At 44.2% G+C, this 23,458-nt stretch overlaps 1 protein-coding gene across 16 annotated transcripts in view; it reads left to right on the top strand.

The window, feature by feature from the left end:
- Positions 1-23,458, top strand: part of SOX5 (SRY-box transcription factor 5) — a 607,462-nt gene that overhangs the window by 536,098 nt on the left and 47,906 nt on the right. For 15 of the 16 annotated variants that reach the window (XM_039698241.1, XM_039698239.1, XM_039698237.1 and 12 more), the window contains one exon: positions 16,185-16,331. In XM_039698241.1, coding sequence (XP_039554175.1) covers positions 16,185-16,331 — 147 coding nt within the window. The remainder of the gene's footprint in view (positions 1-16,184; positions 16,332-23,458) is intronic. The other variant, XM_039698234.1, reaches the window with a different exon arrangement.

The raw sequence follows: 23,458 nt of genomic DNA on the forward strand, positions 1-23,458 counted from the left end.
CACATTCCATCCCCCACATGACAGCAGGTGAAACTGCCGTTAAAAATCTCTCACTTGCTCCACAGTAGTTCTGCATTAGTATTTGTTCAGTATTCCAATTTTGTTTTTACAAGTTAGGGCTCCTTGGTGTTGAGGGTAACATACAGCATGATGGAACCCCTGACTGGCCTGTGTTGGGAGAGACCTTACACATCACCTATTTCCACCCCCCTGTTTTTACAAACTAGGATTCCTTGGTGTTGAGGGTAAGCAACACACAGCATGATGGAACCCCAGACTGGCCTGTGTTGGGAGAGACCTTACACATCACCTATTTCCACCCCCCTGCTTGGGCAGGGACACTTCTGCTGTCCCACATTGCTCTGAGCCCCATCCAGCCTGGCCCAGAACACTTCAGGGCTGGGGCAGCCACAGCTTCCCTGGGCACCCTGTGCCAGGGCCTCACCACTGGGAAATTTCTTCCCAATTTCCACCCTCTCTATCAGTTTGAAGCCATTCTCCCTTGTGTTGTAACTCCCTGCTGCTCCATCTTTCCTGCAGGCTCCCTCCAGGCTCATTTGGGTCACTCCAAAGCCTTCTTTTCCAGGCTGAACATCCCAGTTCTGTCAGCCTTTCCTTGTGGGAGGGATGCCCCGTGCCCACAGTGCCCTCTGTGTCCTGCCCTGGGCTCAGTGCTGTGCTGGGGCTGCAGGAGGAGCTGAGCAGGGCACAATTTGCTTTAACCCCTGTGCTGCTGTGCCCGTGGCTGCCCAGGAGCACAGCTCTTTGGGGTGCCATCCCTGCTGGTCCCCCTGCCATGGCAGCTGTGCTTTGTGCTCTGCTGGGAGGTGGGGAGGCAGTTCAGGCACTGGGGATCAGTGTGAGCTCGGGAGGGATTGCTGAACAGCCCTGAAGGGATCTGGGAGCCCAGCAAGAATCCATTTCCTACGGTGGCTTTGAAAATGGGATCTGCAGCCCTGGCACCTCATCCTTGCTCCTTTCCACAGCTGTTTCATCTTCCCCATGTTTTGTTGTACAGAAAGGAAAAAATTGTCAAAATTCTGTCACTCTCTGATGGTGGTGTTCATTTGGTGGCACAGTTTTCATGGGATGCACTCAAAGACACACGTGCTTAGCTTTTCCTGCCTCTAGTCCAGGCCACATCTGTGTGGCAGTCTGAGTTTCAGTCTTGCTTTCACTTGCAGTGGGGAAAAAGAGAGTGAGCAGCATTTCCCAGCATGTCATGTCACTATAGGGCGTCATGTCCTGCACACTTGTTCTGCAGAATGTTGTTGTTACACAGGTGTGGGACCCCAACCAAACTGGCCCCTGCCCCAAAAACAGTGTTTTTATCCTGATTCTTACCCTGCTGTGTGGGCACGGGGAGATTTGTGTATAACCTGAGCTCAGAAAGTTAGAAGAGATTCTAGAAAAAAACATTGCCTACCCAGTCAAAACTCAAAAGTATTCTGGTTAGATTTAAGCATTTCTCAAGTCTGATTGCTTTTCTTTTCCTTTTTTTTTTTTTTTTTCCAAGAGTTCACTCAGATTACTTTTATTTAACTTCCTATTAATTGCTCCTCTGAAGCAAGTCCTTCAGGGATGTAGGATAGGTAGATGCTTGCACAGCAAATGCTTCTTTCCTGTCACACTGGGTGGCATTACAGGTTTGCTTTCACTAAGAGGTATTGTTCCCCATCAAGTGTGGAGAGAAATGACTACTAAAAACTGAGGAAATGTTCCATTTTTTTAAAAAAGCTGATTTGTCACTTCCCTCATTGACTATGAACTGAATAGACGTCTAACCCTTAAAATACTTTCTCCCCCTTTTCCTTTTTATTGCCTGGAATCTTAAGAGCTTTATCATTTGCAGTCATAAAATGAAAATATACACCAAACCCTCAAAGGGCAAGTATGAAATTAAATTATATTTGGGCAGCTGTAACCTTTTAAAACGATCAGATTCCAGTTAATGTATTTCTTCCTGTTCTGAATGCTGCCATGGTGTTTGATGGTGGGAAGCAGTCCAAAGGGCATTGGGAGATAATAAATTCACTGGAAATCTCACCCTGAGGCGAGCCTCCATACACCAAGGCTTCCATTTAGCAGGACTGACCTAAAAATCTTGTCACATCCAAAGGTCACTTAGGTTGGGGTTGGTGTGTCCCATCCATCTCTCCCTGGTGCAGAGAGTGACAGCTGAGCTCATAAACAGCCATCAGAATATGGCAGACAGGCAGGGGCAGAGGGAAGGATGATGCTCTGACAACTCCTTAGATTTCCTGGGCCAGTTTTCCTCCCAGTGAGAGCAGAGAGCATCCGTGGGTGCTGCTTTCACCGTGCCCAGGTGGCACTGGGTGTCAAGGGGGACAGCTGACCATGGGCTCTGGGCCAGGGGAGCCCCCCCAGGCCTGCAAATGCCATGGGATCCTGCTGGGACACCTTGGACACCCTGAGCACTTCCTGCCTGCTGCCAGCCTCGTCAGGCAAAGCAATTCCCAGCTCATGCCATGCCTCACTCGCAGGGAGGGCCAGGAGTCTAAAGAGCTGCCAGTGATGGCACTGGTAGGTGCCATCTGTGAGAACAATGGCTCTGAGGGAGCCATTTGACACTAATTATGAGCAATAATGAAAGGTAGGATATTTCCAATCTCATGAGAAAATCTGTGATGTACATCCTCTAGGATGTTGCTTATCCTAAGCTCATTAAAATCAGTATAATCCTCTCAGACAATAAATTAAGGCAAAAGGCCCTTCAGGATGACTGTTGTCTTTCAGTCAAAGTTTCTGTTTCTGCAGTTGAAAGCTCCAGTGGACCCTCCCTGTGCTTGCAGTATATTAAATATTGAGGTCAGGGCTTGGAGTTGCATAACAGAAGTGTATTTGGAGGACGAAGATCTAACTTGCCATAATTGGTCTTCCTTAATTGGGGATGAGCCCTGCAGCATATGTCCCTTGTATCCTGGTGGTGTGAATCTCCTTCTCAAAATTCCCTGGGAGGAGGATGAGAGAGACAGGCTGCCAGTCACTGCTGGGTGCAGGAGGCAAGGACTCCCTCTCCCACAGCCTGGCTTGATGGGGAAGAGAAATTGTTGTTCAGTCTCCTTCTGCAGTGTGGGAACACCCCACTGCTAAAAGAGAAATGGTACATGCACCGGTCTGGTTTTCTGGGAGACGTTAAGTTGAAGGTAAAAATGAAAAGTAGATTATTAAATAAAATCTCTGTAACCTTGGCCACGCGAGAAAAAACCATCAAATGAAATAGACAGGTTCCAAAACTCACAGGATATTGACAAAGTTAGGTTTCTGACTCCTCCTGGAAACGTGCTGACGTCTCTCCATGAATTTCAGTAGATCAGATCCTTCTGATCTGAGGAGGGTTGTAAGTTGTATGTTCCTTTGCTTGTTAAAACTGAACGGAGTAGAGCCGTTATTTTCAGAAGTGTTTCACACATTCTTACAAACATACTATATTTGAGGCAAACACAGTAAAGAAGGGCAAGATTGGCCAGCTGTCAGTGTTTGTCTTCATTTTCCTTGGGTTCACACTCCACTTTATGTTAACATATATGTTCTCCACACAAAGCCAAAGTAATTTGCAAGCAACTTTGGGGGAGTTAAGTGCTCTTCCCCACATGTTCCATCCTGAAAGTGCAGCTCTGTGCCTTACCCATTGGGTGACTTGGAGGAAGACAAAGCCACTCTCCATCTGACTTGTGTAACAAGAAAAAAGGAAATGTGTGTTTTTTGTATAGTTCACTTTCAATTCAGCTGCTGACACAAATTTTTTTTAGATTACAAAGATGTGCTGGGCACAGACTAGCTACTTTTTTCTTTTTTTTTAAATTCAGGATGGTGGGATGAGAATAACCTTTAGCCATGGATGCCTAACATGTATAAATCATCTGGCATAGCATTGCAAGTTCCATTCCAGTTTTTATAAAGCAAGATGAGGGTGATTTGCTCAGACTATTCCCACTTTATGTCCCTTTTCTACTCTGGCCCAGGTTCCTTTTCCATTTTCCTGGGTAATTCCAGGTAGTAAGCAGGTAATGGTGGACCATAAAACAGAATATTTCTGGAGTGGCTGGTGGGACAGGGAGCAGCAAGAGCAGCTGCCTCTGTAGCTCTGCAGCAGCTGGGATTTGGGAAAGTCACGGAGTAGGAGTCAGTGTGGACTTCCCCCTCCCTGTGTCAGTGGAGTTTTCCATTTCTGGGAAGTGTGGATATCCCGTTTGTGCTGCTCTCAGGGCATTGCTTCCCTGTGTTTTCATAGCCATGCTCTTCCCATTGCATGCCTGATGGCTCTGGGCAGTTGTCAGTGATGCTGATGGTAACATTGTCAAACACTCGACAGAAATATAGATGGTGAGGCTGAGTACTGTGTTTCATGGCTGTGACTTTGGCAAGTGCATTTCTGCTGCTTTAGCCCTGCTTTTCCTGTGGTGAATGTGATCATCTGAGCAGAGGCCTGTCCTGTGCCACGGTGCGAGCTGGAGAAGTTGAGAGATGTTTTGCAGTTGCTGACTTTGGCAAAAACAAGGAGTATCCCTGTGTAATGGAGGACTGGACTGCTCCCTGCCTTATTCATGCCTCCCACGCTGGAGCCACGAGCCCTGGGCAGTGCTGGTGTTTGTCACAGAAAAGTTCCACTGGCAGGAGTGTCTCAGATGTCGACAATGGAAGGCAGGGCCCAGAGACCTTCCCTGTTCTGGGCTGTTCTGGATTCCTTGTCCCTGACAATTACCAAGGAAAGGACTGCGTGGAGGGCAGCACTGCTCTGTGGAGGGAAGCAAGGAGAATCCCTGCCTGACATCCCAGTGTGGAATGGGGATAAACTCACCAGCTGCTAACTGAGGAGGCAGTGAGTGCTGTTCATCCTCCCTCTGCAGGGAGCAGCCATCCTGAGCAGCACCACCAGGGTCAGGCACACAGGCTGAGCATCCCCTGAGCAGCACCAGGGTCAGGCACACAGGCTGAGCGTCACCTGAGCAGCACCAGGGTCACTCACACAGGCTGAGCATCCCCTGAGGAAGCAGATGTCAGAGCATTTGTGATGGGCTGCTGTGGGCATGGCTTGTGGAGCCAGGGCTGGGGGGGAGCACCCATCGCTGGTGTTTTCTGGCACTGGAAATATCCAAGTTTTGAGGAGTCTCTGAACTTAGGAAGTGAAAGCAAGAGCATTCCATCTCTCTTAGACTGGTGGGCAGAATGGTGAAGGTGCAAAAGGAGCAGAAGCATGAGCTCCTCTGTGATACTTCATAATAATAATACAAGTAAATCTAGATATTGTCTGTGCTTTGCCAAAGTCACTCTTAGCCTTGGAAGGTGTGAGTAGTTTACCTGAAAAAAAAAAATACTGAGTTCCAGACTAAATGAAACACAGAACTGTTAAAATAGCTTCTATTTCAGCAGCACCCCTAATTCACACCCACTCAGACACCTCCTCTTCCATTAACCCCATCCTCAGACCCAAGCAACTCAAGTGAAACATGGCATTGGGAATGAGGTAATAAACAGAGATTTCTGGAGAATGTTATTACTTCATGATAGCAGCTCTTGTTGGTGTGACTGCAGTAAAAGCTTCTTGGTGTTTCCATTGCAAACTCCTTGGTGCTCCCACCCCTTCTTCTTTGTAGACAGCTACTCAGCCAGAAGCAATTTAAAATGTGCTTTTACATCAATTTTGACTCATTTTTTTTGGATTGAAAAGAGTTTCATGTTTTGATACTTCATTATAAAACATGAAAATTGCTGGGTTTTTTTCCTCCTAATCCAAATTTCCAGATGAACAATTTAAAGATATGGATTAGCTCTTTTTATAACCTAGCTGTATTGTTAACAATTGAAAAATGTCTCCTAAGATAATTTCAGTATTTCATGGTTTTGTACAAGCAGATCCATCTTTCTGTTACAAAAAATTCCATACTGGAAATTGGTATGGAGGACGGTTTCCAAAAAGCACTCTTTTCACTCAGGAATGGTTTGGGGTTTTTTTCCCAGTTTACTCAGCGTCTCAAAAACAGTTGTGAAACCCAATTTAATAAATAATCGGGGATGGATCAGATGTACTAATGGTTTGTAGAGCTTGTTGGTAGTTAATCAGCATTGATGTAGTTACTGTGGAATAAGGATAAAATTCCCTTTGAATTTCAGTCATGTTGTTGTGCCTATAGCTCCTTAAGCCTCCAGTACAGGATGTGCCAAAGAGGAATTTTGGGGTAAGATCCAGCTTTTTGTGCATTTGCAGCATGGCCTTGCACTGTGACTGGACCTTGCTGTCTGCAGTTTCTGGTGGTGGGAGTCAGAAACTGAATCCCGAGGGATTTCAGATGTTTGCAGAGACCATTTTGAGGGAACAAATTCTCTAAGAATTGAAGACTGAACTTCTGTGCGTGTCCTGATGGAGCATGCAAAGTGTCACTTTTCCCATTACATCAGTGTAAGCATGGAAATAGTGAGATGAACCAGAAAACATCTTCTTATGTTATTTCCTGAGGAGTTTGCCAAAGCTTCACAGAGGTTTCAGGCTCTCTGGAGTTTTATGGGCTCCATTGGAGGGGGAGTTTTACAGACCACACCCATTTTATCATAAAATCAAAGAATAAAAAAATCGAACAGCTATTGTTTCTGCTAGTTCATTTTATTGAAGAGGAACTTTACTATAATGAGCAAACTCCAAAATAGTTACATTCATTGAGAGCTTTCTGCTGTCTCAGCAATTCTGTGTTCAAATAATGGCACTCCCATACTCTAACATCTCCTCTTCACAGCCTGTCCCTCCCAAGCTCAGGTATCCTAATTAAACAAACACACATTTGTGGTTTTAAGCAACCAAGTCACCCAGCTTCCAGCATGGGGCTGATTTGAAGTCAGGCACTCCGATGAGGTTCAGGTTGAGAACATCAGAATTCTGACCAGAGCAAAACTCAGCTGCTTTCTGGTTTGGAGCATAGATTTTCTCTGACACAGTGAGGTTCAAAATATCCCAGTTCAAAACTGGGGCAATCTCTTTGCCAGGGATTGGAATTACAGTTTCCCACAGGTCTAGTGAGTCTGATGGACTTCTTCTACAAGCCTTGTCTCCAGCAGTGCCCAGAACAGAAGAGCTCTGTTCAGCAGAGGGGATTCCATGCAGGTTAAGGCCAAAGGAAAGGTGGGTGTGAGCTGGAGCTCTCCTTAGTCCTTGTGCAGTATTCTGCTGCTGTGGAACAGCTTCTGCCCTGGAGTGACACCTCACCCTCACAGCAGCATCTCGCAGGGTGAGCTGGGGCTTGCTGGCTTTCTTCAGGACTTGGGGGAGGACACTTTAAAGCAATGAACATGAAAAAAAATATATGAGAGGTAAATTTAGTTTAATGTATTTGAAAATTTTCTGTGGCACAGAAACTCGTAAACTGGAAAGGGTACACTGTAGGAGTGACATTGTTCTCCCCCAAAATAATAACTTTGCTCTACTTTCTCCACCTCCAAAGATAAAAAATAAATTAAATTAAATAACTTACACAGTTGAATAAAGATGCTGTGTCACATTCTATTAGTGTTTCTTGCTAAGGAAAATGGGGAACAGAAAAAAACCTCTTCAGAACTATTCTAGAAATCAGTTTGGATTAGTTTAGCTCTCAAGTCTATTTTCTTCTGCAGCTTGGTTGGTCTATCCATCACTGGCCTCTGCCTTTCAGTATTCTTCTACCTGTACTTCCTCCTTTCTGGGCTCTTTCCAGGGAGCTTGGCACGATGGAATAGCTCAAACACAGTCCTTAGCTCCCTTCAAGGCACAAACATCATCTTCCTTCCTCTCTGCCAGGCTGGGAGAGAGCTGGGACTGAGCATTTGTCACTCTCTACCCCTGCACTTCGATCCAGAGCCTTTGACCACGCAGTACAGCTCAGGTCAAAGCACAAATTACATTTCTCAGTGAGCTGAGTAGATGTCACTGAACTCCTGGATGTGTCAGATAAATGAGGAACAACGTTAATTTATCCCTCCAAGGACATGGGATACAACTGTAGGGTACTTAAGGTTCAAATATGCTCTTAGTGTTACAAGGGAAACAGGCAGGAAAGAAAATGTTTCTCATTTGATTGTTTGATATCATACTTAACAGATAAAGATACAACTATAGGGGGGCAAAAAGTATCCAAGTGTGAGCTTTTACATCTGTTTCTTCTCCCCTCCAACAAACTAGTTTGGCATTGTTGCTTCTGGTAGGTGATTATCACCTCTTTAAAGAGAGACTTCAGTATTTTAGGACTCACTTCCTACCCAAGCTTTTCAAGAAAAGGTTTCTAGAGCAGGCTGAGTGCAGAATACCTATTTCACCACTGCATGTCTGAAGAAGAGGGACAAGTCACCAAGGAATCCTAGAATATGATCAATATCTAAGAACCTGTTACCATATCAGCATTCAAGTCAGCAAATCCTTGTTCTCAAAATAAGAAATGCAGTTGACCTTAATCTTTCTACTACAAGCTCTACACTTAACTTCAGGAGACACAGAGTATTCAGATTTGGAGTAATTAATTCAGTATCAGTCCTAAAGCAGGCACAGATTTTCCCTGACTTAATTCCCTGTTGAATACAACAACTTAAAATGCAAACAGAAAATCTATAAATAAAAACTGGAGAAAGAGTTGCTTAAGGAAATGTGTGTAAAATAGTGAAATGCCTTAATTATAGCTCGGCAATCTGAAATACATAGAGCCTTATTTACAGTAATTCTGCTGGCAGTGCTTGCTTGTTAACTACTCTGGTCACTTAATGGATAACAATGAATGATTTTGTACAGTACCAGTCAAGTAAAGCAATGCAATATGAAATAAGTGTTTTGTCAAACGGCCACTCACAGAATTTTGGTCTCTCAAATGAAAAATTATACTTGTTAAAGAGTATAAACAAGTATATACTTGTTAAAAGAGTCAGGTGCTCTGAGCTAGTTGCCAAAAATCTGGATATTTGTATAAAAGAACAAAGCTCCTGGGAAGCATACCTGTGGCAAACAAACAGGCAGTAGTGGGGGTTTTTCCTATGGAGTAAAATGTCTGGGCCACTTTAGTGACTTCAGGCTTGTAATTTGCCAGAGCTGTGCAGGGGCAGCAGTGTCCATGTGGAACCTTCCTTCAAGCACTTCATCTTTATTACAGAGCGGTCAGCTCTGTTCTGCATTACAGAGGAGCTGGTGATAAAGGCAAGGCACTTTACACAAGAAATGCCCCTCCTGAAGCTGCCCGTGCCCGTTTGTCACTGCTCCACGTCACCTCTGCCCATTTCATTGTATCCTCTGTAAGGAATATGCTGTCAAAAGTGTGTCCTTACTCTAAAGACATTCTTGGGCCATTCTTTCTAACATAAGAAGGGCCATTGGCATAAAAACAATTAATAATGGTGGCAGCAAGAATGCATTATATTCTGGTGCTGCACAGCAAACTAAATGAATAAATTCCTGCCAGCTTATTTTTTTTAATATTTTAGAATATGTACAATATTAATTACTTTCCTCGAAGGGGACACTTTAACTGCAGCATTTCATCCAACAGGCTTTTTCCATATCAAATTTCAAATTATCAAATTTCACATTATTCACATTATCAAATTTCCTCTCCAATTGCATTCCATGTAGTCACTCTATTTCAATTAGTGTCACATGGTGTGAACATGGTATGTATGAATATGTAGGCCACTTGGGCAGTTTTCCAGTTAAAATCTCTTTGCTTGTGAGGAGCAGACAATCTTAAATCCACAGTTTGCAATGATATTTTATCACAGAGACTAACAGATCTTGTTGGTCTCTGATGGGAAGTGTCTATTGATAAGTTCCTACAGTTACATCCTGTGGAAGGATTGTCTTCTTGTTCAGGCTGGGACAGAGGAGCCACGAGGTCTAGGCTCTAATCAGGAGTTTCCTTCAGTCTTCCTGTGTCCCCAGGAGCTGTCAGTTGTGTCGTGGGTGCTGCTTCTCACCTTGCTAATAGTTGAACAGGATTTATCCACTGCCAGAATTAAAGACTGCTTTCCAAGGAAAACTGCATTTCTTCATGTTTGAGGGTGTTACAGTTCATGTCTTTCCCACAGAAGCTCCTACAAATGCAAACAGAGTTGTGCTTTAAAGTGTGTGTCCTACCCATCAAAAGCACACCAGTTTCTAAGAAAACTCTGAGCTACCATAAATTGCACATGCATGTTTGCCTTTATTACTGCAGTCAAAGCAAGCATTGTTCTGGCCTGTGGCTGCAGTAGGATTGTTCTCAGGAGTAGGGCTGCAGGCCTGGAACCCTGGAGATCAGCTACCAGAACCATATTTTGTGGAGACTTGTGGTCACTGATCTAAAAGTGATGTTTTTCTAGCATGAGAGAGATGGTGGTTGCTGAGGCCGTGTCTGTGTATAAATGAAGCCTTGTTCTCTTTGTGAATGCTTCACAGTTTTTCTAATGAGAACTTGTTTTCCTCAACCTTTCCTTCTGAGTCTCAGGGTTTTTTTAAGGCTAGAGAGACTATTATGTTGTCTAGTCTGACAGAACAAGATGTAAAATATTACTGAGCACAATAAATCTTGTTTAAAGTTCCCCTTCGTGGAACACATCTGATCTTGACTGAAACATCATGAGTCAGAATTTCTCTAGGTAGTTCCTCCACGTGTCACCAAGGCTCTCTCATTAGAAACAGTACATTAATTATCTCTTAACTAGCCCAGTCCCAGCTTTCTAACATTTATTACTGTTCCTTGATATGTGATTTACTTACCTGTCTTCTTCTCTTTGGCTAAATGCAGAGGATGCCAGGATGGAGTTCCCAAAGGAAGTCAGCTGGCTTTTTGAGGCCATGGGGAGGAGCAGTGCAGCTTTTCTGTATTTAGCCTATTTCTTCTAGTCTCTGTGCGGTGCACATTTTGGGGTGAATTCCTGCAGCTTGCTGGTTTTTGTTGGTGAATAAAGGAAACTTTGGTGCAGACAAGGTGCTTGGCCACAGGGAGTCTGCACACCTCAGCACTGGGAGGGGGCAGTTCCTCATGGAATTGTTTGTGCTGAAGGCAGCTGTGAGGTGGAGCAGTAATAACTCCCAGCTCTGTGGGACCAAAATAAAAAAAACCCAAAATAAAATAAACCCCCAAATAAACCAAAATACCGTGAAGTGCACCTCAGGATCCTGAGCTCTGTTGTTATTATCTGAAATTACTCCAAAGTGAAAGCTAGCAAATTCACATTGCTTGGGCAAGTTTTTAAAGGAGCCTGCAGTCCTTGTGTTCAAATACTACCTTTGTTTTCTGAAAATCTCCCATTTGATGCAAGCAAGGGGCACTGAGAAGCCTTTGCTGAAGTTTGAATGTAGCCTTACCATGTCCCTTGGAAATGTTTGACTAACAATCTTGGAAGGAAACTCAGACAAAAATAAAATCTGGCATTTCAAATATGTAAATAAAAAACTTTTTTTTTGGTAGAATATCTAGCAAGCATTGCTACCAATCACTAGTAAGTGCAGCTTTAATTCTAATTTCTGTAGCTTTTATCTATGTTGCCAGTAATTTAAAAAACCTGTCTCACAGTATGATCTACATCAAATGTTTGTTTTCAGTTAATTCTTTTTTCCTTTTCAACTGGAAAACCACCTGAGCAGATTCAAAATCAGGAAAAATTGCAAAATTCTTTTTGCCTTAATCTGAGTTTTCATGCCTTCTGTAAGCATAAATTTGAGGTAAAGAAAAATGAAATTCATGTATTCTGAATGAGTCTCATTTTATACCATTTCTCCCTCCCACCCCTGATTATGAAAAAATAAAAAAAAACAAACCAAAAAACAAAGAGCAAGGCCATTCATGTGTATATTTTTAATGATGGGTCTCGGAATGACAAAAAGAAAAATGAAATTCATGTATTCTGAATGAGTCTCATTTTATACCATTTCTCCCTCCCACTCCTGATTATGCAAAAAAAAAAAAAAACCCAAACAAAAAAACAAAGAGCAAGGCCATTCATGTGTATATTTTTAATGATGGGTCTCGGAATGACAAAGAAATTGGAGTGGTGGATCAGTCAACAGTTCAGACACTCAGGCACAGTGGTTTGTAAATTCATCCTGTGGTGTCTTCACTGAAAAACCACTTTATCAGAAACAAATTTATTGCAGTAACTGATTCACTTCCCACTACCACCTGTCTCTCTCTGTGTTTTTTTTTTTTTTATGAACAGCTCTTAATCTCCACTGTTCACTAATAAAAATATTTTAATAAGAGATAATATTGTAATCCAAATGCCTATAGGTGCTTGAATCAACTATTTCTGCCTGTGTAATTGCCAGCACTTTGTTCAGCCCTTTTGAAAATCGCTATTAAATCTCATTCTCATTTTGTGTATTAATAGAACAAGAATTCATTTTTAGTGTACCCTCGGAGCAGTAATGAGCATTGTTAACGTGTACAACAATGCCCAGGGGGAAGTTTTCAAAGCTGGCCTGACCTCAGGGTTTGCTGGTGATGTGCTACAGAGTCATCCAGCCAAGAGCTCTCAGACCTGCTCCATGCAGAGACTTCAGCTGAATGTTTCTGCTCAATATATTGGAAGAATTATAAATGGTTTAGGTGGTGACCTAGGGACAAAGGGGTTTTCTTGTTTAATGCCTTAAGAATAGGAGGGCAGCATTAAAAAATTAACGATACCTCCTGCTCATTTTAAAGTTTATCACATTGTGCTTTTGTTCTGATGATTTTGCTTCCTTGCAGATTTTCATAAGAGGTTAATGGGAAAAGATTAACAAAACATGCAATACTGCACATGGGCAGGGGAGAGGAACCATAATCATTTTGTTATAAACAAACAATAGATGTTACTTTTTAATTGCTTTTTCAGAAGCCCAATTCTGCCTTCCTTAAACTGTATATTTTTTTTTAATTCAGAATATTATCCTTATTATGTATAGCAAAAATAAACCTGCCCAAAGCTGTAGTGCTCTACTGATTGCAAGTGGATGCCTTGGCCACAATAAAGCAGTCAGGACCCTGCAGATAAAAAGTCCTTATATCCCACACAGTAATGAAACCAAGACCTTAAAAAGTGCAAGGAAAACAGTGTTATTCTGTATCATTCCTGTAATACACCGGGTTTGAGCCTCCTAATTTTTACCCTGTGCAAGGTGTAAGGACTTTACCCTGTGTGGGATATAGGGACTTTTTATCTATAGGGCTTTGACTGCTTTGTTGTGGCCAAGGCATTCATTGGCAATCAGTGGAGCACTACAGCTTTGGGCAGGTTTATTTTTCTTACACATAATAAATAAGGGTAATATTGTGAATTTTAAAAAAATATATAGTACTTCTTCAGGAAGGCAGAATTGGGCTTCTGACAAAGCAATTAAAAAGTAGCATCTATTGTTTGTTTATAGCAAAATGATTATGTTTCATCTCCCCTGCCCATGTGCAATATTGCATGGTTTGAGGTGTATTTTAGATGATAGTTGAATATTTATTTCTGCAGAGATTTATTGATCAGAAATCTGATGCCATTAGAGGAGCAGGGGAGGAATGTTCTTTTGTTGGAGTTCACGTTGTCTGTTAAGTGAATGCACAAATTATTGTTTAGCACAGATTATTGTCATTTAGCCATCTTGTTGCACAGCACTTGATCACATCATTGCCTTTCCTTGGGCATAAGCTGGAGATGTCCTGAAACTTTAAAATATTAATAGACAAGTTCAACAATGCAAAAGCTCAAAAATAGTGAAACTTTAAGAAATGTGGTGCGTGTTGTGTATTTCTTTCCATTTTTTTTAAAATAGGAGCAATCTTCCTGGTTAAATAGGTTTCAGACCCTTGCGATTTCATAAACACATGCTTTTCCTTTGAGAGCTGGGCCTGATACTGCTTTTTCTGTAGAATAGTTGGTTTGTGTTGCAGACAGAGACTTTTAAGAGAGAACTCTAACAAGGGACCTTTTATAAAATTTTATTGAATGTTTGGTTTTAATTCTCAAAATAAATCAAATTGAGGTGAGATGTTGAATCTGATAACAGGAGGACAGAAGGTTTTAAAAAGCATGAATGAAGGCTTTATAGATTTTGTTTCACCCCTCCTTCCAGGTTACTCCACACCACACTGTTTCATTCTGTTCAGGTATGTCCATCCCTGAAGTGAGAGTAAAGCATACATTTGGAATTTCCTATATTCCACTTTTTCTCCTGAAAATAAGGCTTTCTTCTGGGCTGTTGCATGGAAGAATTCCTCCCCAGTGCTTACTTGGTGTTTGCATGCACTGTCAGGAAGGTGGCTGGTGGCAGAGCTGTGAGGAGGAGCTCCCAGCCATTCCAACCCCAGCCATCGCTCACAGGCCACTGGAGGGTGTGAGGTGTGCAGATCCCTGGGCATGGTGCTCTGAGTGAATTCCATGTCATTTAGTTCTTGTGATTCCATCTTTGGATTAAGATTCATTTGGGAAAGTCCTTCCCCCCCTCCAAATTTCTCTAAAGCTCCTGCCTTGTATGGCCGGTCAGGAATCCCCAGCTGTCCAACCTGGCTGTTACTTTTACCCTGTTTTATGTGGACTGGACACATACTCTGATATCTAATCTATAGACTAGCAGCAAGCTTGAACCTTTCCTGCCTAATGGTCATTTCACTTTCTTTTGTCTTTTCCCCATAGTTGCCTGAATTTGTTTTGTCAGTTTTTCACCAGGGAGCAGAAGAAAAGGCAAAGCTTTCCCTGGATCTGCTCTGTCTCCCCCAGAGGGGAAGGCAAAAAGAGAGCAGACAGGGCAGGAGAGGGAGACTAGGCAGAATGGGATGGATTATTGGTTGTATTATTTATTATTATTGGATTGGTTATTGTGTTATGGAAAAATAAGGATCAAGCAGTAATCCAAGTAGAGAAAAGAAATAAAAAGGATGCAAAACTGAAAATAATAGGGAGTCAGAAAAGAATAGAGTGAAACAGAAATAAGTAAGAACTTGGTGTGTGATTACACTTGAAAGAGCAGTGGAAGAGCAGTACTTTAGCTGTGTGGAAGTAGCTCTATGTTTCTACCTGCTCTCCCTTGTCACAGGGCAGCTCAGGAGCTCTGCAGGTGCTGCCCAGCACTGAGCACTCAGCCCTGGGCTGGCTCCTGGGAAAGGGGCTGGGGCTGAGCAGGGACCATCTTTGTTAGTCCATTCCTGCTCTCCTAGGCAGCTGGCTTGGGAATTCCTCCCTGTTCACAAAGCAGCAGCAATTGTTGCTTCTCCTGCCCACTACGTTTATTTTCTCTTTCTTTTTATGTCTTATTAGGAGGTGAGGGGAGCTTCCAGGCACTTCTAGTTTGCCTGATTTCTAACTGCTTTTGACCTCTGTCCCTTAAATTCTTACTGTAGTGCTTAGCTTTAAACAGTGATTATAAGTATTCACATGCTAAGAAATACATATTTAAAGTGCCTTACTGATTTAGTTTTGAAGAGAAAAACATTTCCACTCTGTGTCTGCATTGCATCCATCACAGAAAGGCTTCTTAGAATTAACTGAGGATTCTAATAGTTAATGGACAGCACTTTACCATTAATGTATGCATATTTATATTGACTCCAGTGGTTCCCTACAACTCAGCTGAGAGTGGACTCCTGCAGTAATTATAAATAAAATTTTGGCATTCCCTGACCCAGACACCTTACAGCCTGGGGGAAAACAGGGGAAACACAGCAAGTAAAATAAAAAAAAACCATGAAGTGTTAGCACAGAGACACCATCATATCCAGCAGCTTCAAGGGGCTGGTGCACATTACTTACAGGGGGAAAACAGGGGAAACACAGCAACTAAAATAACAAAACATAAAATGGTAGCACAGAGACACCATCATATCCAGCAGCTTCAAGGGGCTGGTGCACATTACTGGTAGGAATGCTGTTATGGCTGTGTCGTCTCAGGAAAGGACGGATGGTCCAGTAGCTGAGGCAAGCCATGGGGATCAGATTCTGTGGCTGTTCTGGGTCCCTGGACACACAGGGAGGCTGGGACACTTCTCGTGGTGACGTCTCTCCTTCATCCCTGGAGGAATGAGTCACAAAAGTGAAGACGACAATTCACGTCTTGAAACACACATGTGCTAAATAAAAAATGCCCATTGGAAGGAAAACGTCTCATCTCCCGTAGGAGAAGTTTTGGGAAGATGATTGATTGATTGATTGATTGGTGGTTTCTCTGGTGCCTCCCTGCCCACGCCAATGTTTCTGTCTCTGTTTTGTTGTTTCCCCAGCAGTTGTATGCTGCCCAGCTTGCTGCCATGCAGGTGTCTCCGGGAGGGAAGATCCCTGGCATTGCCCAGGGGAGCCTTGGTGCTGCCGTGTCCCCCACCAGCATCCACACAGACAAGAGCACAACCAGCCCTCCTCCCAAAAGCAAGGTACTGTACCTGGGCCCGGGCTGCAGGGGCTTTGTTCCAGGCTTTTGTTCCCCCTGGAATGGGAGGACGTTGTTAAAACATCCAGGAAGAATTCAGCTGAGGAATTCCTGCGGAATGCAGGGACAAAGCAGTCCTGTGTGGGTGACAGGAAGAGCTGGGTGAAAAATGTGTCCTTCCTTTTTGTTAGTGCCCTCCAGCATGCTGTCCATGTCCTTTATCAGGTCAGGAGGGATCCCTTGAATTGACAGTGGTGTCTTGTTTTTACCCTAACAGTAAAGCAGCACAGATTAAAAATAACCAGACAAATAAATAATACCATTGTCAGCCCAGTGAGACACATGTTCAGGGAATGAGACATGGCTTGAAAGCAGGAGCTGCTGTGCTGATGAATCAAGCTCTAGGTTGTCTCTTCTCTCTCTCCTTACTGTAGAGTTTCTGACTTCCTGTGGCTTTTACTTGGCTTGACCTATTCTCTTAGAGCAAGAAATCACAAATCTGTGCAATAATTGATTGTAGATTTTTGGGTTTTCTAAAAAAGTGTTTGTTTACCCAGTTTGTGCATTTTAAAAGAGGGGGAGTCTTGTGTGTGGCTGGCAGCTTGTAGATCTCCTGCACTCAGTCTCAGGGTTGAATTTGCTTTTCCTGTGCAGCAGGAGAGTTTCTCTGGAGATCTAAGGGCACAGCATGTATTTTGTGGCAATTGCAGGATTCCAAGGCCTGCCATGTCTGCTGGTAACACCGAAGATAACCATTTTTAGCTGGCAGCTGTCAAGATCAGCTCTGTTCTCCCCTTTGTTTTATTGCTTTTTCATATTTTCAGGTGTCCCAGTGCCTTTGGCTTGCAGCTCCGTAGGAGACAAACAGAACTTATTTTGCAGAGTGGGGGGAAAAAATAAGCTAAAAAAGTGGGCCCAAAGGAAAGGAAGGGGGCTCCAAAAGGCTGTGAAATTGTGCAGAGTAAGTCCCGTGCTGCATGCTGTTTTCAATCTGCTGTGTGCCAGCTGGAGGCTCGCAGAGAGCGCGAGGGAAGGGAAGGGATAATGCTGAGAAATGATAGAGTGGCTGTGACCTCCAAGCTCAGCCTGGAAATCCAAGACATTGATTTCACTTAGCATTCCTGCTGAGAGACCCAGCGCAGTTCAGCTGGAATAAAAGAACAAGGCTCTGTTCCAATGGTAATGGTGTATGACAGACATGTCCCTCTGTCTGTCCCCAGCACCAGCGAGCTGGGAGCTGCACACAGGGCACCTGACCTGCCTGGGCTGCTGGGCCACTGCTGCTCTGAGCTCTGAACCCAGCCTGGAAGCACAGTTATTTATAATGCTAAACGGTAAAGAAACCTTTACAGAGCCCGCAGTAATTAGAATAAAGCTTACACAATAGTGCAGTGGCCTGGCTCAGAAAACACATTGGCAAATCCATCATAATGGCAGAAACTGAAGCTTATGTGTTGGAACTAAACACCTTCCTTGGTGTCTGTGTGGACCCTTCTTTGCTTTTTCAAAGCTTGTTTGTGTTCAACAGCTCCAAAAGTTTATTTTCTTCGCTGATATTTTTTATATGTAATTTTTTCTAACTGTCGTCAGGAAATACGTCTTGAGTTTCACAGACTTTTTAAATTATTTTTTTTTTAAATCCCCATAAGCAATTTTGTTCCTGAAGTTAGTTTGTGGTGATCTTTCTCACTCTTACTGTACATCAGACCTCCACAGATGAATAGTTAATGCCTTAGAATAGCTTTCAGTAGATGCTGTTTACTGAATCTCTGTTTCCAGCCCACAGTTTACACTGGCACAGCTTTGGTAATACCCTCGAGTGTTTGGAGACAAGGAGACAGCCTTACCTGAGAGCGTGTCAAGCTACTGGCAAACATCTAGGTCACTTCAGAAAAGCTGTGGCTTTCTCTTCTCTTGTGTAGTGTTAAAGTCAGTGTGCTGCTCTTTGCAAGGATTCTTCAAAGTCAGCCTCAGCAGCAGATGGAACAACTGTTGGCTCTAGAAATGCTGAGAAGCATCAGGGGGAGTTTGCCAAGGATCATCCTTTAAATCTAGTAAGACTTGAAAACATCCCTGAAACTCGTCTAAGACCTTGGCGAGTCCTTTTTGGCAGGGCCTTTATCAGTGGCCTGAGCAGTGTTTGATGCTGGCCGGGCTGGGCTGGCCTGGCCTGCCCTGGAAGAGCCCGTTCCCTTCCCGGGCTCTGCCTCTCGGGAGCCCTGGAGTGGGGCTGCACACATTCTGTCAGGCTTTGGTTGGGAACCCGAGCTGGTGCTGTGCCTTCTTCCAAGAAGAGATCCCTGCCAGAAAAGCTGATTTAAGGAGCAGAGCTGGTGGAGGCTGTCCAAAAGAGAAGCGTGTGTCTTGCGGAAATGGATTTCAGCGCGGCTCCTTCCGAGCAGCTCAGAAACAGCCGGTATGCTAATCAGACCACTCACAGCCACCCAGCCCTCCACAGCCGCTCCAAAGGCAGCCATCCCTGCACCCTGCCAAGCTCTGCTGGCTTTTCAGGCTCTGGCTGAAGCGCATTCTGCCTTTGATGGTGTCAGTGCCTGCGTGCTGCCCTGCCGGCTGCTGGAGCTGCCTGTGGGCAGAGGGCAGGCAGAGGTGCAGGTAGGCACTGGGCAGAACAGCTTCCCAGCCCCTCCTGTGGCTCATTTCAAGCCTCTTGTACAGGATAAAATACAGCAGCGTTGTAGACACTGTGTTTGTGTGAGCTGTGACCTCTGCCATGCTCCCACCTACAGCTCCAGCCTTCCCTGCCTTCAGGTGCTGTGCACCCTGCCTGAGGGCAGCAGCTTCAGCCCCACTTGGAAATGGTCAGGGCCCTGTTCATTCCTGCCTTTGTGTCTTGGTTTTTATGTGGCGTGGGTAAATATAGCACCTAGTGCCTGCATGCTGCAGTGTTCTGGCCCTTTCCATGTAATGCCTTTCAAGTGCAGTGATTCTGGAGTGAGTTTTCAGCTTGTAAATGTAGCTAAACGTTCCCCCTATTAAATGGAGCACAGTGTATTGTCTGTAGCATCTGCTGTAAAACAGGAGCAGTTCAGTGTGAAATGTGACAGGAGAGAATTCCCGGCCACTTTTCTTTTAACCTTGCTGTGGCCTCAGCCCTAACCCTCCTCACAGTCGTGTCTCCATCAATGACAAGAGCACACAGATTGTCCAAATCAATTTTTTTTTTGTTCCATTCAAATGCTTCTGGCAGTGATGCTCCACAGTAGCACCTGGGAGTTGTGACAAGGAAAGGAAATGTGTTTCAGACAAGCCAGAAGCAGCACTAAGCAGCTGGATATACACAGTCAGTTTCTCCTCAGCTGCAGTATTCAGAGAAATATCGATCTGAATCTTTAACTGAAGAGGGTGCTTTAGTTTCACATTATCTGATCACCAAAGTGAGCACTGCTGATGGGATTTTCTTGGTGTCACCTAGGGGAAGCAATTAAATGGCCTTTGAAAGTTCTAGTGCTTGGGCAGATTGGCCTTGGGATGGCCAGAGTCTCTCCAGAAGAACTTCTTCCATTTCTGAGGAGTCTGCTGGTGGTGCTGCAGCTGCCAGCAGCACCAGCTGTGCCTTGTGTCCTGGCTCTGCAGTGGGAAGGACAGAAAGGGAGCGAGGTGTGCCTGCTCCATCCTCATCCAGGGAAGGGCAGGGAGCTGCACAGCCACTCTTGGCTTTCTCACCAACTCCATGTGGGACCACGGGAAAAATAAAGAGTAAGAGCCTTTGGGAATGGGCAGCTCTTGGCTTTCTCACCAACTCCCACCAATGTGGGACCACGGGAAAAATAAAGAGTAAGAGCCTTTGGGAATGGGCATTTTAATTCAGACACACCACGGGCTATGTTACCAGGAAAGGTGAGTGAGCTGTGGGGAGCTGGTTGTGCATTTTCCTGTCCCAGGCAAACTGATGATGGGACTATCTGGTTTTGGTAGGAAAGCTTTCTTTATAAAAATATAGTGGAAAAAAGAAAAGGAAGTCATCTGAAGGAAAGAGGAAAAAGGCCCTGAAAGAGTAAAAAGGCCCATAAAACTCATCTGTATGATATCTCTGATTCTAATTCAGGCAAATTGTTGACTTGAAGTTCATTTTCAATGACCACCCTAAGCAGCCCTGTTAAGTTGGGTACATTTGTCTCCCCTTCTCTCATCTCTCCCTTTCACACGGTGGTGCAGAATGTGGAATTCTGTCCTGGGGAGATCTTGGGGAAAGCATTATGTGCACAGCTGCATTGCTCACTTGCCACATGGCTGTGAGTGTGGAGAAGCCTGGCTGAAAAGGGGGCACACACACTCCTTGTACCCTCAGAGCTGCTATTTTTTAACATGCTAATGGACAGCATCCAATATAAATTAATAAAATGGCTGTGTACAGGTGATCAGAGGGCATGATTGTGTTGGAGGGGGACAGATTCCTATCCCTGAAGAGCAGAGAAGAGGAACCTGTCTGCAGCTAACCCCATCTCAGCACATGTTAGGCCCCATGTACTGCTGGCAGTCCTTGTCCTGTTTGTGGCTGGAGGGCTCAGCAGCTGCTGAGTGCCTGGCCAAGGAAAGGAAGGCATCCCTGTTTTCAGTAGAGCAATGAGGAATTTTAGAAGGACAGCATTTCCCTTTAAAGTGATGCAAGACACAGCATCCCTGATAAAACACTGGGCTATATTTACAGAACTTTATCTCCAACATTTGCAAGCTCTTCTATTTTTGAGAGTTTCCAGGCTGGACACAATTCTTCATATGCCACTGATTTAAAAAAAAATCCTTGCTAAATTAATCTATTAATCTTTTCAGCACCGGAATAACAATTAGCAGTAGAATATTATACATCAGTACATCCAAAACATTTTTCAGTGATTGCATTTCCCAATCCCCTTGCCAGAGCATCAAACAGGTCAGAAATAGCTATAAGATAATCAAGGGAAAGTTTACAGTACAGATGCAGTGATGAGTAGGGAGCTGTGAACTGAGCCCTCATGTGTGCTGTGCTCTTTCTTCAGTCTCCTGGTCCATTTTTGTGGTTAATAATCTCTTTACCTGGGAGCCTTTCTCATTTGCTGCCCATGCTTTTGATCCTAAGTAGCAAAATGGGGAGTTGGTGACAGAATCTTTGAAGTTGTTTTCCTCTTCCTTGCTCTTCTGCCTGTACATGACATGCAGGCATATAAACAATGACTTTTTAAACCATTTGCTGGAGCACAGTGAAATGATGAGTATTAATGGAGCTTCTTAAGGTGCTTTCCTAATATAGCAAATGGGTTCCAAGCAATAAAAGCAGTGTTAATAGCAGCATCTAAACAGCAGCAGCAGTGTAGGGCCTTGCACACCATTCTGCTGCCTAACAGCCCTCCTTGCTTTCCTAAAAATAAGTTAGATATGTGGAGAGGCTCCTAGGATGAGCTGTCCACAGCTCCTCTTCCCTGATCCCTGTCTCTCTGGCAGGAGCATGCCTCACCCGCAGAGCTGCCAGGCAATTAACCCTTGTCAGGCTCAGCTGGCACTTCTTACAGTGAAAACTCAGAAGGAAATACAACAAAAAGGGAAAAAAACCCTCCAAAATCTCTGATGGCAAAACAAAAGTGAGATACACAAGTTTCGCGCAAGACTGCTTTATTCCTGAGAGAGAGATCCTCAGAAAGCAGACAGGGAGCAGCAGAGCTGTGAAGCAAGGGGTAAAAAACAGGCACTGTGTCCTTACTGGTTCTGTTCACTGGTTTCACTCTCCTTACTGGTTCTGTCCACTAGTTTCACTGTCCTTACTAGTTCTCTGCTGTTCTTTGCTGCTAATGCCTTCTGAACCTGATATAAATAAATAAAACTGGTGGGGTGGGCAGCAGGTAGCAGTTCTCATTATTTTTGTTTAGATGATCCCCATTCATGCTGAGCGCCAAGGCATTTATTGCAGCAGGCACTGAGACTTCCAGGAGGAGTTCCCAGAGCCCCTCAGTGTTCACTGTGCTGGGATCTGGCACTGGGTTTCTGCTCAGTGTTTTACCCTGTTACTCAGAAATACCTGAGCATTAACTCCTCAGAAGCTTTCTTGACAGAGCTGCCCTTCTTCTGTCACTTGGAACGAAGAGCTTGGATGAGAAAGAGCAAGAAGAGACTGGATTAGTCCCAAATAAGAAAACAGTGTCACAGAGTCAAGGGTTTTTTAATGCCACTGAGAGAGCTGTTGAGCTGATGGTGCCAGTTGTCCACAAAGTCCCAAAAATAGCATTAAAGGGCTTTAGGAGAGCATGCAATCTGGAGCTGCATAATGCAACAGGGAAAAAATTTGATTTTTCTGCTTGCAGTGGTTTTTGCTGATACTCCTTGCATTTGGGTGGCCTTGGTCTGTGGGGAGAGTTAAAAGATATTTAGCAGAAGGTCTTTGTGCTGGAGAAGGGGAACGAGCCATGAGGAGAAATACACGAAGTTCTTTCTTCACTGTGGGCTGCTGAGTGTAGCAGCCCTGAAAGGATGGGCAACCAATATTAGCTCTGAGTTAAATATAGATAACAAACCAGGGAGTTATGCCAATATCAGATTAATGTATCCTTTCTGCAGAATGTGAAATTCTTATTAAAGGTCATCCTTGATTCCAGAGATTTGTTTTTCAGACTCTGGGCTGTTGAGAGTCTCTGAACCAAGGGATGTGTTTATTCCAGGAGCACAGGCAGGTGATGGCAGTGTAGCAATGTACCTGTCCCGGGGTTAGGAGGGAGCTGGAAACCAAGCGGGGAGCTCTCACTCTCCCAGGTACTCCAGAGAGGAACCAGGTACTTCCCATCAGGAATTAAATCTTAAAAGGAAATTAAATCATCCCTTTTGCAGCTTCAGATCGAGTGTTTGAGCATTTCACTGTGTCAGTAGCCAGAAGAAGGGCTGTGCTGGCAGGTGTGTGGAGTGGGCAGCAGCAGAGCCACTTCTCACCAAATGTACAACTCCTTCCAGCACAGGAGGGCAATTTCTGGGGTGGTGGAATGAAGTCCCAGTGTGATCAGTGTGACAGCTCCCAGAAACTGCTTGTTTTGTCTGCAGAAGGGTGCTTGGTATCCACGCTCCATGCTGGATTTGAAATTAGCTCCTCTTGACACGCTCTGCCAGCATGCAGCTCAAAGTAAGCAGCAGAGAGATGCGTTGTGCAGAAGG

This window comes from Passer montanus, unplaced genomic scaffold (genome assembly GCF_014805655.1).
Source record: "Passer montanus isolate IOZ18808 unplaced genomic scaffold, ASM1480565v1 scaffold122, whole genome shotgun sequence".
Lineage (NCBI taxonomy): Eukaryota > Metazoa > Chordata > Aves > Passeriformes > Passeridae > Passer > Passer montanus.